The 16,169-nt window shown below is 41.5% G+C and overlaps 1 protein-coding gene across 2 annotated transcripts in view; it reads right to left on the bottom strand.

The window, feature by feature from the left end:
• Positions 1-16,169, bottom strand: part of LOC117459067 (neurexin-2-like) — a 179,115-nt gene that overhangs the window by 86,006 nt on the left and 76,940 nt on the right. For both annotated transcript variants that reach the window (XM_071205482.1, XM_071205483.1), the window contains 5 exons: positions 15,662-15,823; positions 6,611-7,037; positions 5,604-5,987; positions 4,618-4,821; positions 792-818 (listed from right to left, as the gene is read on the bottom strand). In XM_071205482.1, coding sequence (XP_071061583.1) covers positions 792-818; positions 4,618-4,821; positions 5,604-5,987; positions 6,611-7,037; positions 15,662-15,823 — 1,204 coding nt within the window. The remainder of the gene's footprint in view (positions 1-791; positions 819-4,617; positions 4,822-5,603; positions 5,988-6,610; positions 7,038-15,661; positions 15,824-16,169) is intronic.

Below are 16,169 nucleotides of genomic sequence, written 5' to 3'. Positions count from 1 at the left end.
AATCTACTAAAATGCGGCAACACACGTACACTCTCTATTCAAATGTTTAGCACTAAAACCTCCTAGGAACAGCTCTATTAATTAGTGTGATGATACAAACACTAAATACACTGCATCTGGTCCTTGTGCATAAATTAGTTTCACAATTCTAATAGTTGACGCCAAAATCAAAGAAACTACTTAACATCTTTCAACATTTACGCAACAACAAGTCTTTTTGATAGCCGAGAGTCTCGTTTCATACTCATCTCGTAATCAGATATCAGACTTTAAACTAATCTATGCTCTACATTGCAGAGTGTTTACCCAGTAGCAAAACTGCATTGGAGTGCTGCTTTTCTCACAACAGATAATTGCTAATTGTACTTGAAATGTACCCAATTATCAGCTATGCGAGCAAATGAGTCACAAGAAAATTAATGAGTCATTTGCGGCACAAAAGGCAGCGTCAAATCTAGTTACATTCGATTAGAAGATTATTACATTGTATTAATGAGAACATGTGTCATTCACAGTGTTGCTAAAATGTCGAATTTATGAGTCTAGGGGGGGAAAAAGCCAATTATATTCAACCGCACAAAAGCTCGCCACAGAGAAGTCTCCTTCTCGTTCTTATCTTTGTAATGATGGGTGTGAGTAGCATAACAGCAACCGTAAACACCGGGGATTGTGGGGCAGAAGAAATTAATTATGTACTCCGTCACAAGGGAATAGAGCGAGAGGCATATGATTACACCACAGTGCATGTTTTCTACATCATGGTACAGTAAATAATCATAGGAGACACTTACTGAGTTTACAGTCTATCCTGATACAATCTGGTGAGAGAGAGAGTGAGATGGTGAGGTTAAAAGAAAAAAGAACAGCACAAAGAGGAGAATATTTCACATCCTTCAAGGTACATTCTGCAGACACTTCAGTGCTTTTCAGAGCCCACCATCCGGGGACAGCCTTGAGAGTCTAAACCGCCACTTTCCTCCCTGTAGTGTACATAACATTAGAAAACAGTAAAGTACAAGTGAAAACCTGAGCATGTGTCTGGCACAGCTGGAAGCACAATAGCGCAGTTTTATTGAGCATAAAGTGGAGGTGCATTGGTATTTTTAGCGTCAGTATCGGCTTGGATACGGCTGCTTACATTCAGGCGTCTGCAAGTGAATCTGACTGTTCCAGATAGCGAGACTGATAGTGTCACTGACACGTGCTTTGGGGCGATACAGCAAACATGCACCGCTGTGAGGAAAATCGTTTGAAGCAGATCACCAAAATGGAACCTGTGCTCCATTTGTTTTTTTAACACGGGAAGCTGAATAAAGTATCGTAAGCCTGTCACCCAGAGAAGCAGCTGAGAGCGACTAATTAACACAACTTAAATTAGAGCAACTACTGGGATAATGCATTATTTTTAACTCACTGTCGTTTCCTCTCAGTTATTTTCATTCGCTTGTTATACAGATGTATGTGTAGCCTCTTTATTATTTATGTTAAGGACGAGATACATGCATTCATACATTAAGTGATGCATACATTAACCTCTTCTACTCTGCTCTCTCCTACCATAGACCCATTGTTCTTTTCCTTAGAGCAGGGGTGTCAAACTCAAGGCCCGGGGGCCAAATCCGGCCCGCGACTTCATTTCATGTGGCCCCACAAGAGCCAAAGAATATAATATGTTTATTATACGGTTAGATGACGATTTACAGAAGCACGTTGCCCATAAACTACATGTCCCAGAATGCATCTCAAATTAGACTTGTTTCTCAATGTGCCCTTTTCCCAGAATTTGACTTTTTTTTTTAAAGTAACTTTTTTTAAATGTCACTTCTGTTTTTTACTTTGTTTCCAGCTTTTCTTTTCAAATCATTTTGTAACATTCTCACTGAAGAGAATTGCAATTATTTGCCCCAGACTTCTGCTTTCAGACGTAGTGAATTATGAAGTTATTACCCTATCAGATAATAATCCAATGCAGAGGCAATAATGTAATATAATACATTATTTTATATATATATTTATATATAAGTTACAACCGGCCCTTTTGAGTGCAGCCATAATGCTGATGTGGCCTGCGATTAGATTGAGTTTGACACCCCTGCCTTAGAGGATCATTAGAGGTAGATAACAGGTCCACAGCATATGCCACATAGAAGTGGTGTACTTCATTTGAAAGCTGATGCCAGATTTGTTGCAAGATTTCACTCATATTTTGATAAAATGTTCAAAGAGTTCTCGAAAATACTTCAATATTACTTCAAGAGCTTGAGAAAATGTAAAAAAATAGTCTTTTTGTTATGTTAAGGCACATGTGTCAAACTCAAGGCTGGGGGGCCAAATCAGGCCCGTGGTGGATTTAATTTTGGCCCGCAGGATAATTTCTAATTACTATTAGATCTGGCCCGCCGGTATATTGCACGCACACCTTCACTCCATCCTGAGGGTCTCCTCAGCTCAGAGCCTGAGCCCAAACATTGATGAACTTGCACCCGAGATGAGATGCCAAGTATCTGCTTGAACTAGCATCACAGCAGCAAACTGAGTTCAATGGATGTTTCCTTCTGCACTTTCTCTCTCACGACAACAGGGCATGTTTGGTTTGTTCTTTGAGGGAAATAGTTTTGTTGAAGCTGTTGTTGGCCTGTGGAGAAATGTACTCATAAGAAATGACTCTGGAAAAGCTGCAGAAAGAGCCATAAGAAATGAATGCAACTGATTATTTAATGTTTAATATTGTTTTTATAGGCAATCATTTAAGCTTTGTTAGTTCTAGGTTTAATATGTGCAATAAGTTCATTTCAATACGTTTTGCAATAAACATTGACCCAGTCCGGCCCTCGACTATTACCCATTTATTTATTTTGGCCCACTGTGTATTTGAGTTTGACACCCTTGTGCTAAGGGGACCGCTCAAAAACCCCTTTAGTTAATATACATAAAAAACCCTCGTCTGATTGCCCGAGGTATTTAACTTCGGGTGTATTTTATCCTAGAGGTCATTTTAATAAAGTGAACCCAAGGTAAAACGTATGATAGGTGAATGGGATTGATTATTTCACTGAACTAGGAAGTTTGTAAATGTGTAATATGTGTCTTAAAGGTATCGTACTTGATAGTCTGAATTTGTCTGTATTGCACCAATGCACCTCTACTTAAAATCCCAGACCGTGATCCTCCCCGCTTGCTCGTTCCTGCAGGCCTGACAGTTATATATTTTCCAAGTTGAATACAGAGGAAAAGGGCGATTTGCACAACCTGCAGCCACAGTGAACCTTACCCCATGAAAAAGTAATGACAGCAGCACTAAGGTGATGCTTTGCTAACATCTCCCCATGTCTACAACAGCTAATACTTTCCAAATCCATCTGCAGTATTCACAGTTTTAGCCTCAAAATGGATTCACCCACTCATCATTAGCATGTTCTGTATAATGGAACCCATTTACCCCGCTGTATAGTATGAATATATTGGTGTAAGCCATGTGGCTGAGGAGTGCTCTCAAGCTGTCAACCATCACAGAGCAGTGGATACAGACAGCCAGAGACCAGAGTGCTGCAAGTGCGTGTGTGTGTGTGTGTGTGTGTGTGTGTGTGTGTGTGTGTGTGTGTGTGTGTGTGTGTGTGTGTGTGCGCGCGCGTAAGTGTGTCCATCACCGGCACCATGTGCTCAGTGAAGCGACTCTAAACTGGACAGGCCAGTAAATGTGAGAGGAGGGAACTCGAATGGTCACATCTCCAGCTTTAGCGATGTGAGTGGTAATATCTGAGTGTAATGATGGATCTGATCTCTGACTGCCTTCTCCTTGAACTGCAGACAAAGCCATTGAAGGGCTGAAAGAGAGGACGGTCAGATGGGACCTGACCACTGGATGAACTGAGAGAGAGGGACAGAGAAAGAGAGACAGAAAGTGACAAAGAGACAGATAGAGAGAAAGAATATTCATACACACAGTTGCTTAAAAAGGCATGAAACCCCTTGAGTTGTTCATAGCTGTTTGTGTGAGACAGGTTCTTCTTCAACATGTTTTTAGTGAGATGAGAAGATCGCACATGCAGCTAGCAGCAAGCTAAAAAGTGTAAATATAACCATTTGACACTTTACTGTAAGTATGTATCAGACTATTATCTGGCTCTGAGATGTTGCCAGGCTACCAACAAAGACTAAATGAAAAAAAAGAACCCCGCCCATGAAACCAAGAATTGGGCTTTTTACACCTCAGTTGTTCTGCTGTAATGTAACGCCCTGACAGAGCCATGCTTCCTGTATTCCCTAGTTTGCAGATCTGGCGTTAGCTAAGCTAGTCAGTCTTCAACAGATCTGAGAGTGGTATAGACCTTCTTATCCAACTATCTAAAAGGTCAAACTATTTATATTGTTTTATTTTATGTCACATTATATTATCACAAACAATTCTGAGAAGATAAAAAAGGTTCAAGGGAATTGCTTGTCTTGTTGAGCAACTGTAGTTGTTGTGCATGAAGATGGATATGAGAGAGTCTGAGACAAAACTAATTTCATGATAGCTCGTTGACACTTAGAAGGTCAACAGGCGTTATCTGCTCGCATTTGCCGCAGCAGCAGCAGCAGCAGCAGCAGCAGCAGCAGCAGCAGCAGCAGCATTACCCAGGTTCACAGTGAGCTTCACTCTGCCTCCGTCCAGCTCCAGACGCAGTGTGTCCGCTGACTGCTGAGAGGTGGTGGCCACCAGCAGGCCAAAGGCCCTCAGGGACATGAAGCGCAGGGACACGTCCTCTGCCTCTGTGTGGAGTGTCCTTGGCAGCAGCACCTTCAGATACATGCTGCCGTCGTAGCTCACCATCGTGGCCTCTAAGGATTCCAGGAAGAGGCGTTAGCAGACGTTGAACCTCAGAGGAATTCACAAAGCAAAGTGGCATTTATAGATTGCAACCTGAATTGGAGCTTATCTAAAGTACAGCATGATATGATTTTAGATTGCAGTTTTCATCAGTCTCACCAGATGGCAGAAACAGCCCTGGAACTAGCAAAGACAGTGGTGAGATTACGGCAGCAATCACATTTCTGAAGGAGTTCATGAAGCAATACAAGGGGGATTTTCAAATATCCCTCATTCTATTAGCTGCTAGTGGATCTGGGTAATTTGGCCTCTCTGTGAGGAAACCGTCTGCAGAGGGATTCAGGCCGCATCACTGCAGAAGCAGCGCTGCATTTCTAATGAAACACTCATAGCACGGAGAACCTTTCCACACTGATATCATTCATTAATGAAGCACTGTACAACTGAACAACTGAAGAATAATTAACTATGGCCTGAATAAAAAACATATTGGTGCTTTGATTGTCACCTCCTATCCTTTGTAAACGTGGAGCTCTATTGTTTGGATTGTAATGACATTAATAAGCATGCAGATGATGATACTTCAATTGTAAATTGAAATATTTTTGTCTGAGGCTTGAGTATTAAGGCTTGTAATTGATTTTTTTTGTTATTGACATTCTTTTTCTATTCCTGCAGGACCTTTCCAGGCACGACACGGCGACATCAATAAATAAAATACAGGCCAAAGAGTGTTAAAAGCTTTTCAGCCTCATTTTGAAATCCTTCTCGTGCACCGTCATATGTCTCTTACCCTTCTCACAGCTGGGACCCAGGTAGCCGGTACCGTTGCATTCACAGATGTGTCGGTTCCAGCCTTCCCTGCAGTGCGCGCCGTTGGCACACGTGTCTCTGGCACACCTGATGTGCGTCTCTCTGGTGCAGAAGCTGCTCACACCTGTGGCGCTCTGAACCTCCGCCAGCCTCCACAGGTTACGGCTCTGCCCGTCTATGAACAGGTCCCTCACACAGCCCACATAGCCCAGGCTGAGGGAGGCGGTCCACACCTCGGGGGGCAGCATGAGGGCCTGCCGGTCCTCAGGTAACCCCCCGAGATACATCTCCCCGTCAAGGTCCAGGATCTCGCTGCCTTCATTAGCAGCAAAGGGGATGCTCTGGCTATTCACGGAGATGAAGCCTGTAGGGCAGGAAATGAGTCCATTTGTACTTACACAAGGTTTTTGTCTGAGCAAAGAAAGATGTCTGTGTCGGATGTGCCTAGTGAGAAGTGAGAAGTAGGCATTAGGCACTGCTTGCCTAAACGAGTGTGAATTACGAAAACTGCACTGGCAGTCCCTGGGAGTTGATTTTATGAGAAAAGCAGCAGCCAAAACTAAAACTCGCCCTGAAAAGGAAGGAATTATAAATGGCATTGTCATAATACTCTGCTTGAGAGGGAAGGAAATGTATTCATAGAAATGTGTAGGAAGAAGTATGAGGAGGAACAGTGTGAGCGGGCTCTTCCTAATAAGGTAGACATTTGGCCACATTTGAGGTGGATGTCTGTATAATTGGACACTTGTGAAATAGGTTAACACAGATTTCCAAATGTCACAGATAGATTATAGCAACTGAAAATATCATTGTAATTAAAACCTAATATGCGTGAATGTTTTTTCACTGCGGTGAAGAGAAAGCCAGGGCGGGCCAATGGCGGGCTCCATGCTGACATATGGCGGTTTCACAGCTTGGAACATGTTCTGCTCCAGAGCTAAAACTGGAGTAACAGAAGGCTTCCACAAACACACAGAATTATCTCACCGTTACGACCCCTCCTCTGGAAGTCCACATGGCACCACTCGCCATCATCCAGCCTCTTGTCACTGGCCTTCATCTTGATGCTGCCAGAGCCCATATCCATGACCAGGAAGAGGAACCCGTCCAGCAGCTCGATGGCAAAGAAGTCGGCGCGGGGTTTGTCTGGCATCGCGTCCTGCAGACTGCCATGGCTGAACAGCAGCAGGCCCATGGGCTCCGTGGTGCGGAAGTCAAAAGATATGGCGCCCGTCTTCTTTGTGTTCCACCTGGGTAAAGTCAAGAAGGCAGAGGGAGTGTCGAAGGTGATCGGCTCCAGGGCCTTCACGTCCTCGCAGCTGAATATCAGGTCGCCATGGATACTGATCTTTGGGTCCCGCTGTTCAGCCAGTCGTGACAGCTCCAGTCTAAACTCATTATTCTTGTAGATCACCTAATAAATGAGAGAGATGTCGTGGTGAGATGACAGCTGAAGTCGACAAGAAATTCAGTGCAAAGGTTTTATATTACTCATCATTAATATAAGATTCTATGACACAGCGGCATTCAGAAGGAAACGCCATATTATAAATGCGGTGAATCATCCCTGAACTCAGAGCGCAGGATCAAAATGTTTTGATTATTTCATTTCCTGGAGTTCAGTCCAATAAACTGGTACCTTTAATAAAAGCAGACGTCGAGGCGCTTAATCTGTTACAAAAGAGCACCCTTGTCTGTCTCTATAAGATTATGCACAGGAAGAGATAGAGGAACGTGTATTATTGAGTATTTTACAGGTAGGCAAATAAAACAAGAAGGCAGGAAGAGCTGAAATGCTCTTGGCATTTAGATTTAGATGCAAATTAAAACATTTTAGACATTTAGGTGACTCACTAAAGACAACAAATGTATTCCGACAGTAAAATAATCTCAAATTCGGAGAGGAGGAATCACAGACCTAGCACCGCCACCTACACAGCGACAAACAATTATATGTGTTTATATGAAGTAAAGGGAAACAGATCAAGTCCAAGCAGAGATGGTGAGTGGGCGAGAGGTGGACTCGATCCTTAAAAAGCAAAAGCACACAATGCAGTATTTAAATAGGTAGTTAATGTAGGAGGGCATGAACTGGAGTGTTCGTTTTCTCTGCTGAGCTCATGATGCAGATAAACTGTGGTGAGAAATCAGATTATCCGGCTGCAGACCTGCCTCTGTCTTTGAGGATTGTCTGGATATTAATTTGAACCTTTGGATTACCGGAAACAGAGAGAAAGATATTTACCTTTAATACATAAAATACACCCTGTTTCTAATGACAGCATGCTACAGAATGCCCGCTCCGCTGTGCTTTGTTATTTTCTGTTTCCATTCTGGGTTCATCAATATGCACAGCAGGAGACAACAATCCTTGTCTCATTCTGTATCAGTTGTAAGTCACCCCGAGCCCTCTGTTATCTGCCACATCATTCTGTGGCCAGTCACTGCCGGAGGTGACACACCACGCCGCACAGGGGACTAACAGCACAGCTGAGAGACAATTTCAGCCAATATCACACTTCACACTGCCTCACTAATTAAGCAGTGAAATCAGATGGTGAAACTGACCATCGAGAAATGAGCGTAACAGGCCATTTTTAGACGGGAAGACAGTCAATCACCATGACCACAGATGGAAATGAGCTATTAGCTATTATCTGGCATAGTGCATCTCTTCTCTTTGCTGAGATTAATGTTTTTGTATGCATGGTCCTTCTATAAATAAATAAATAAATAAAATAATCAAGTCACTTACACAAAGCGGGAGCTGTGTGTTAGCAGTTATAAACAGACACGAGGCGACATGCAGGAACATTCTCTTATATTTTCTCTAATTAACGGAAAAATAGTCAACCCCATTTGCATCAAATGTTCCACCCCATCCAAATCAGCTCTCAGCTACGTGCTCTGAATGATGAATCCCACTTCATCAAATCGGATGTGTGTGGCTGATTGTTTATTATGAGCATAGGTAACACGCCCTAATCCTTAAATAAAGGCAGGTGCTGTGCCGTGTGCAGACAGTCTACTGGCCCACACATTTGAGGAGATGCCAACAAAAAAAGGCTGTACGAAAAATAAGAACTGCACTAGTATTGGATCTCAGGTAATGTTTAATAAATCAAGTACACTTAGATTTTCCAGACATCAATACTGGCATTAGAAGAAAATCATTAATAGCAGTATGTGGGTCATATGCACACACTCTTATCTCCCAATGATTTTTGTATTGATTATTATTGGGATCAATCGACGAATAGACTTTTTTCCTACTATTTTTATCACAAATAAAATAATCATTAATACTGATGATCTAAATCCAATCATGTTCATGCATTTTTCTTTAATCTGATTTCTTTCCTTTCTGTGACAAACAATTGGAAGAAAAACTAGATGTTATTTCTTCCTGTGTATCGGAGGAGCTCTCTCCAAGAGAAGAGCGATAAAGAGAAGACATTGGTAAATCACAGAAATCTGATTGGCTGCAGCCCTCCCTGTTTCTGAAGAATGTCTGGCAATGGATTTAAACATTTGGATCAATGACAGGAAACAGAGAGAGATACGAAATCTTTTAAAAGACGTTTACTCGCATAAAACAGACCCAGAGCTTACTGTGATAAGAAATCATTGGACGGTCACAGAAACCGATGGGTACGAACAAAATAAGAAGAAATCATGGACAGAAAATAGGAGGTGATTTGTCCGCATATTGCTTCCTGCGTGAGGCACACTATTTACAAATAAGAGCTAACAGAAAGGCATAGACGGCTGCAAAAAAAGCACAGTGTGACCTCTGCAGGGCTACTTAAACCAAAGGACAATACAGGAAGTGGAATCCTATTTCCCCAAATCAGACGCCTGTTGTATGTGACAAGGATTACAGTGTATCCGGACACACAAGAATAAAGCCCTTCTGGTGCCGAATGACAAAAAGCCCTTGTGCCTTTTATGCTCAAGAGTTAAAGAATAAAAGCAGTGTGAGAATGAAGACCTTCTCCGTTGCTAACAGCCGTGTGAGGACATTCTTCATAACCAAACTGTGCTCAATCTTTGAAGCATTAAAGTGAGGGACCCTAATGATGCGGGGTGGGATATCCTGTGGGCACACATACGACAGACCAATAAGCGGGGTGACTTCAAAGACACATTCATTTCTCCCGGTCCCTGCTAGTTGTTGTATTCCCGACACTCGTCTGAACGTGGCCATTATTTGTTCCTCTACCTGATGGCCTTTACCCAGCAGCCCTCACATTTATTATCAAGAGACATCATGAGAGATGAGTCATGGCCCAAACTCTGTGCGTTCAATAAAACAAGACAGATATCCCCCAAATAGAGCCACTGCTTATACAATAGATATTTTAGTCATTTCTCTGTCCTGAATGGATTAAGATGAATATGTATGTTTCTCCATTCACAGCATTGTTCCTTACTTCCACTCAGAGCTCTGGATTCGACTGACCTGGCGTTGAACCTGCATCTCCAGGCAGAGCTGATCCCCATTTGATCAGCTCTGCCATCGCGCGCCATAAATACTGGGACTTTGCGGGTTTGTCATCTTTATGACTCTTTATCCCTGTCATAGCCTGCCTGCATGCCGACAGTGCATGTGTGTGACTACGCACAGTAAGTAGTACGTATAAACACCACCACCAGCCGCACCACCCACAGAGCGGGGGCTGCAGCATTGGCAGGGTGTTGAGACAACAACCTGGCCATAAATAACATCTCATTTTAATTACAGTGAATTCACACTGCAGTTATATAGAAGCTCCATTTAAAATGCGTTCAGTGCAGTGCTTGAAATGTTGATGTCATGTGCTTTATTAAAACAACATTAAATACAACTGTGGACCATGACATAAGAAGTAAATAAGTAAAGCCTAAAAAAAGCCTCATATATAAAGAACATGCTTTGGTCCAGCGGTGCTTTGAGTAATAACAAATTATAGCGACAGCTGAGGCCGGGCTTGTTTGATGTTATATGACACGCTAAAAAAGTACTTGCTGATATCAAAAGCTCTGTTGAATAGTATTGTAGTTTAATGAAAAAATACTCGGTGATCAGACATATACATTGTTATAATAATCAAAGCAATCATAAATCTTGCGGTGAATAAAAAGTACAACGGCCCTGTGTCACCCTCTCTTCCACACACACACCTCACTAACAGGATTATAATGAGTGCCGCCCATATCCATGTGACCCAAGCCCACCAATCAATAGTGATCAAACAAATATCTTATATTAAAACAAAACACATTACTATACACGTTTCATGGCTCCTACACAAATATTAATGTACAAAAAAGAAAATAAGACACACAAAGAAAATCACACATTCTCATTGCTGAGATTGCAAACAAACTGAATTATTGTATCTAAAATTTTGTTATGTTTTTGGTTTCAAGGGTAATCTTTTAAACCGCTAAAATGCCTGGGAAATAATTCTCTAACGAACAAAAAAATCGAATTGTTATCCTTTTCTATTGTCATCGATGGTGGTTGTATGCAAAAAAATACATTATTCAAATGATTCGGATATAAATGTATTTATATTTCAGTCCTTGCTTTGGCGGTAGTAGTTATAATTATGTGTAAAAGCTGCTTAGTGCTGGTTTCAGGAAGTTAAACAGGGCATAATTTCCTCTCTAATATATATTTTAAATTGCTATGAAAACATCACCGTCCAACATCTGAATTAATTGTAGTTTCGTGCCCCAGTTATCAACTTACTGGAATTTTTTAAGCAATCATTTCAGCGTTTGGCAGAAGGTAATATTTGCCAGATTTGCTTTCTTAGTTTAGCATTATAGCTAGTTGGCATGTTGTAATTAGCAGTACTATTTTTTGAGAAATGTAGACCTGATGGCGGTGCTATGAAAAGTCATGGGATAACTAAAATCAAAACAACTCCTCCTGTAGGGACATTTAGTAACTGAAGCATGACGTCAATCCATTCAATAGTTGTCGAGAAATTACAACTCAAAAACACAAATAGTAACGTAAGTAATGTTGGCGCTAGTGCAAACTTCAGGGGAGACGTGTGGTGCAGTGGGTTGAGCGTTGGTGTTCGGATCAGGGGGTCACAGGTTCAAACCCCACAGCAGTCAGCATGTCGTTGTGTCCCTGGGCAAGACACTTCACCCCAAATTGCTCCTGTGGGGATTGCCCACAGTATTGAGTATGTAACTTTCTTTGGATAAAAGCGTCTAACAAGTGACATGTAATGTAATGGATTAAAGACTGTACCATTCATTCTTTAGGAAACAACTACTTTATCCGTTATCCATCGGAAAGTTGCAAAAATATTTCAATGAGGACAAAATCTGGCGGACAACAGACAGAGGACATTGCCATACCATAAGCCCTGCGAAGATGAAAAGATGATGTAAATGTGTCCCTAAAATCTCTGTGTATGTGTCATCACTGAACTTTGGCACACAAATTACTTCGATTTTAGTTTGCCGACATAATTACATTCTTTGACTGCACAAAGTTGATGCTAAGTGGTAGAACTCGATTGGATTGGAGCAGAGCCGGCCCGACCCATTAAGCGACATAAGCGGCCGCTTAGGGCCCCGCAGCCACTAAGGGCCCCCTAGCAGCAAAAATAAATAAATGAAAAAACGAATAAAAAAAAAAAATCTCAGTACACCGTCGCCGTGATAGGTATGTTTAATTAATTGTGTTAATATGCCTAGATTGCCTACTCTCAATGTCATGTATTATATTATTGAGTCAATAATATAATACATTAACCGTGCTTTACCTGAACCTCATCATGACACTAGAGAGAACGGCAGGATAGTAATTTCCAATGTTCAGTGAATGCAACATGAGGCAAGACACCAGCCCAACCAGAGAGTTGAATGGAAATAAACATCTGTCTTATTGGCTGACAGGTACCTATCCTGTGAGCTGTGACAATGTTTAAAATAAACTGTCAGTCAGACTCAGAGTTTTTGAAGATGGACATAAGAACATTTTTTCTTAAAAAAGACGACAATTCTCAAGTGGTGGCTCACACAACAACCCCAGAGCCACCACTTGAGCCAGGCAAACAAGGTATGTAAATGTCAGTAAACTTCCAAGTTATGCGAACATGTAAGCAAAGCATAAATTACAGCTACGTTGACGTTACTTTGAATCGCGGGGGTAAGCTAAACCGTTAGCAAGTAGCTATAGCTAGCCAGATATATTAAATAAACACTTTGTCATAGGCAAGGCAAGTTTATTTATATAGCACTTTTCAACACAAGGCAATTCAAAGTGCTTTACAAAAAATGAAAGACATTAAGAAAATGGCATTTAAAATAAAATAAACATTAAAAGAAAAAATACATGGATAAAAGTTACAGTGCAGTCTAAAATGTGAATAGTTCAATTAAAAGCAGCGACAAATAGAAAAGTCTTCAGCCTGGATTTAAAAGTAGTAAGAGTTGCAGCGGACCTGCAGGTTTCTGGGAGTTTGTTCCAGATATTTGGAGCATAATAACTGAACGCTGCTTTACCATGTTTAGTTCTGACTCTGGGGACAGAAAGCTGACCAGTCCCTGAAGACCTGAGAGATCTGGATGGTTCATCATTTAGCAGGAGGTCAGAAATGTATTTTGGGCCTAAACCATTCAGTGCTTTATAAACCAGCAGCAGTATTTTGAAATCTATTCTTTGACACACAGGAAGCCAGTGTGAAGACTTCAGAACTGGAGTGATGTGATCCACTTTCTTAGTGTTAGTGAGGACTCGAGCAGCGGCGTTCTGAATCAGCTGCAGCTTTCTAATAGATTTTTTAGTGAGACCTGTGAAGACACCATTACAGTAGTCCAGTCTACTGAAGATAAAGGCATGGACAAGTTTTTCCAAATCCTGCTGTGACATTAGTCTTTTAATCCTAGATATGTTCTTTAGGTGATAGTAAGCTGATTTAGTAACTGTTTTAATGTGACTGTTGAAACTCAGGTCAGAGTCCATGACTACACCTAGATCTCTGGCTTTATCTGTTGTTTTGAACATTGCAGGCTGAAGCTCAGCGCTAACTTTTATACGTTCTGCCTTGGCTCCAAAAACCATTACCTCAGTTTTATCTTTGTTTAATTGGAGTCATACAATTTGAATGTAATGTTTTTTAGCATTACCTGGTGATTTCAAAGAAAGCTCTCTGGGAAATGTTGACTTACTGTTCGACATGAAGCTAGAAGCTACCTCACAGTACACAGTTGATCCGGAGTCCTGTCAGTTAAAGTGTTTCATAGTTAGCTTAGTTAAGCATCAACCTAGCACTGAAATATATGGATGTTATGTGACAGTATTTCTGAGAAAAAGTCAGCTGAAATGGTGGCATAGTTGCCACTGCTTTACGTGTCGACAGCATGTTTGAACGTATTTGCAGCAGTAAATGTGGCTGTTTGGCCACTGACGTTGCCATAACAACACCTGCATTTAAATGTGCAACCTCTTTTTGTGACAGATTTTTGCAAGAAATTATAATTCTTCTGAATGATATTCCTATTGACAGCTAGTTTCTATGTGAACATTATGAGATGGACAGCCAGAGAGAATAAATGAAAAACAGTTATGAAATACTATATGACAAAACAAGAATAAAGAATAAAGTTTCACAATAAAGTGATTTGTAAAATATCTATAAAGAAAAATCTGTTCACAGTTCTGTTTCATATGGGTGTTGAGAAATGTATCCATAGATCTCTTAATTTTGCTCTCAAAGTGCACCAGATTGATGCTTTTAAGTTCAATATTTAAAAAAAAAAAAATCTTCCCGGGGGAGCATGCCCCCGGACCCCCCTAGAGGAGGTTAGGTCCACGGTGTTTACATGGTTATTTATACAATATGTGTGCTTATGCTAACATCATAAGACAAAAGTTGGTTCTGTGTTGTGTGTAGTGGGATAGCGCGGGGGGGAGCCAAAGCTCGCTTAGGGCCCCCATAAGTCTAGGGCCGGCCCTGGATTGGAGTAAGAAAGTCTGAAAAATAGTTCTGACAGAGCATCAAAGTCTGTCAAAGTCTGTCACAGTCTCCATCAATATTCAAAAAGATCACCAATCTTCACATTACAAGGCACTGACAGTTTTTGTAATCTGCCAATGTCTCATCCTCACACATACTCTAAAGAAGCTGCCGTCTGTTATACGTTCCTCCAACTGGCTGCTGCTGGGACGAGCTTAGTCAGATTTTGGTTCTCTATTTGCCTTGTGCATTTTGTGACACGTTTGCTCTGTCCTTGGTGCATTGTACTCCCTGCTGAATCCCATACAGCTGGATTTAATGGGGATCAAGAGCAAAGCCTAATAATAGTTTATACACATTTATGGAATAAAAGGTCTTATATCCTTTGACAATAATGTCTCCGGTAGAAGAAAACTCATTTGTTTGAGCCGGGTATTGACCCCAAGGAAATATATAAACACAAATCTGCCTCTTCGACACTTATGTTACTTTGCTCTTCACCATTTAATAATTCAATTCTGTTTTAGTCATGTCTTCTCCTATTCTGCCCTTGGTAAGTAAAAGCACTTCTCTCACTTTTGCTGCTCGGCTTTTGCTTTTTATGAGATTGCTCTCTTCATTAAATATGTGTAAGCAGAGGCTGAAATTGGGAATTAATCCATTATTCACTGCTTTGTCTATATTAATTCTGATGCCGAGTACATGAGCCTTGCTTGCTCGAGATAATCAACGTGGCAGGTACGGGCTGGGGTTTAAAAAGCATAACAAACGTGGAAAATAGTCCATGCTGTGCTATTCAGGAATGAACATGAGAAGATGCATCTGTTTCTTAAGTATATTAGTGCTGCATTCTCAAAGGGAGTCCCGCAGAAATCTGTAAATGCATATGCTCTCCACAGCTGAATGTTTCTCCTTCAAACACCCTACGGGAGGAGAATCGATACGAACGCGAGGGGTGGTTTTCTATACGCAGAACATGCTCTGCTTATAGGAATGGGTAGTGCTATCTAAGTAGGGGAAGGATTGTGTTTCCAGTCCTCTGATGGGACCGAGGTCAGGCTGTACTCACATCTTTCAGGCAGCCCAGGAAGTTGTTGCTGACAGTGGAGCCTGGCAGGTCGGCCGTGTTCAGACTGCCTCCGATGTAGAAGAGATCATCGGAGCCCAGCATGGTGTAGTCCTCCTGGGTGTAGCCTGTGGTGGTTAGAATCCCATCCACCAGGATTGTCACCTAGAGGAGCCACAGCAGGAACAGGGTATGAGTAACATAAACGACAAGACATGGAGAGATTCTTACAAAAAGAACCGTCTCGTTTTTTAATGCCTCATTTCTTGATTCGGGTTGAGCTCGCATTAATGTCAGATCTTGAAGGCAATTACAAGACCAGCTTCTCATGGTTCACTCATCTCAGCTAATCTCTGTTTCTGATATCTTAACAGGATGGCAGAGGAGTCAATATACCATAGATATACCCTCCACTGCAAACATAATTGCTACATCGTACTCAGGAAATGTGAGATTAAAGTTGTTAAGATAGCATCGTGTGTAATGGCAGCAGATGGATCAAGATCAATCC

The sequence above is a fragment of the Pseudochaenichthys georgianus genome, chromosome 14 (genome assembly GCF_902827115.2).
Source record: "Pseudochaenichthys georgianus chromosome 14, fPseGeo1.2, whole genome shotgun sequence".
In the NCBI taxonomy this organism is placed as follows: Eukaryota; Metazoa; Chordata; class Actinopteri; order Perciformes; family Channichthyidae; genus Pseudochaenichthys; species Pseudochaenichthys georgianus.
This window is presented reverse-complemented; position numbering and strand designations above follow the sequence as displayed.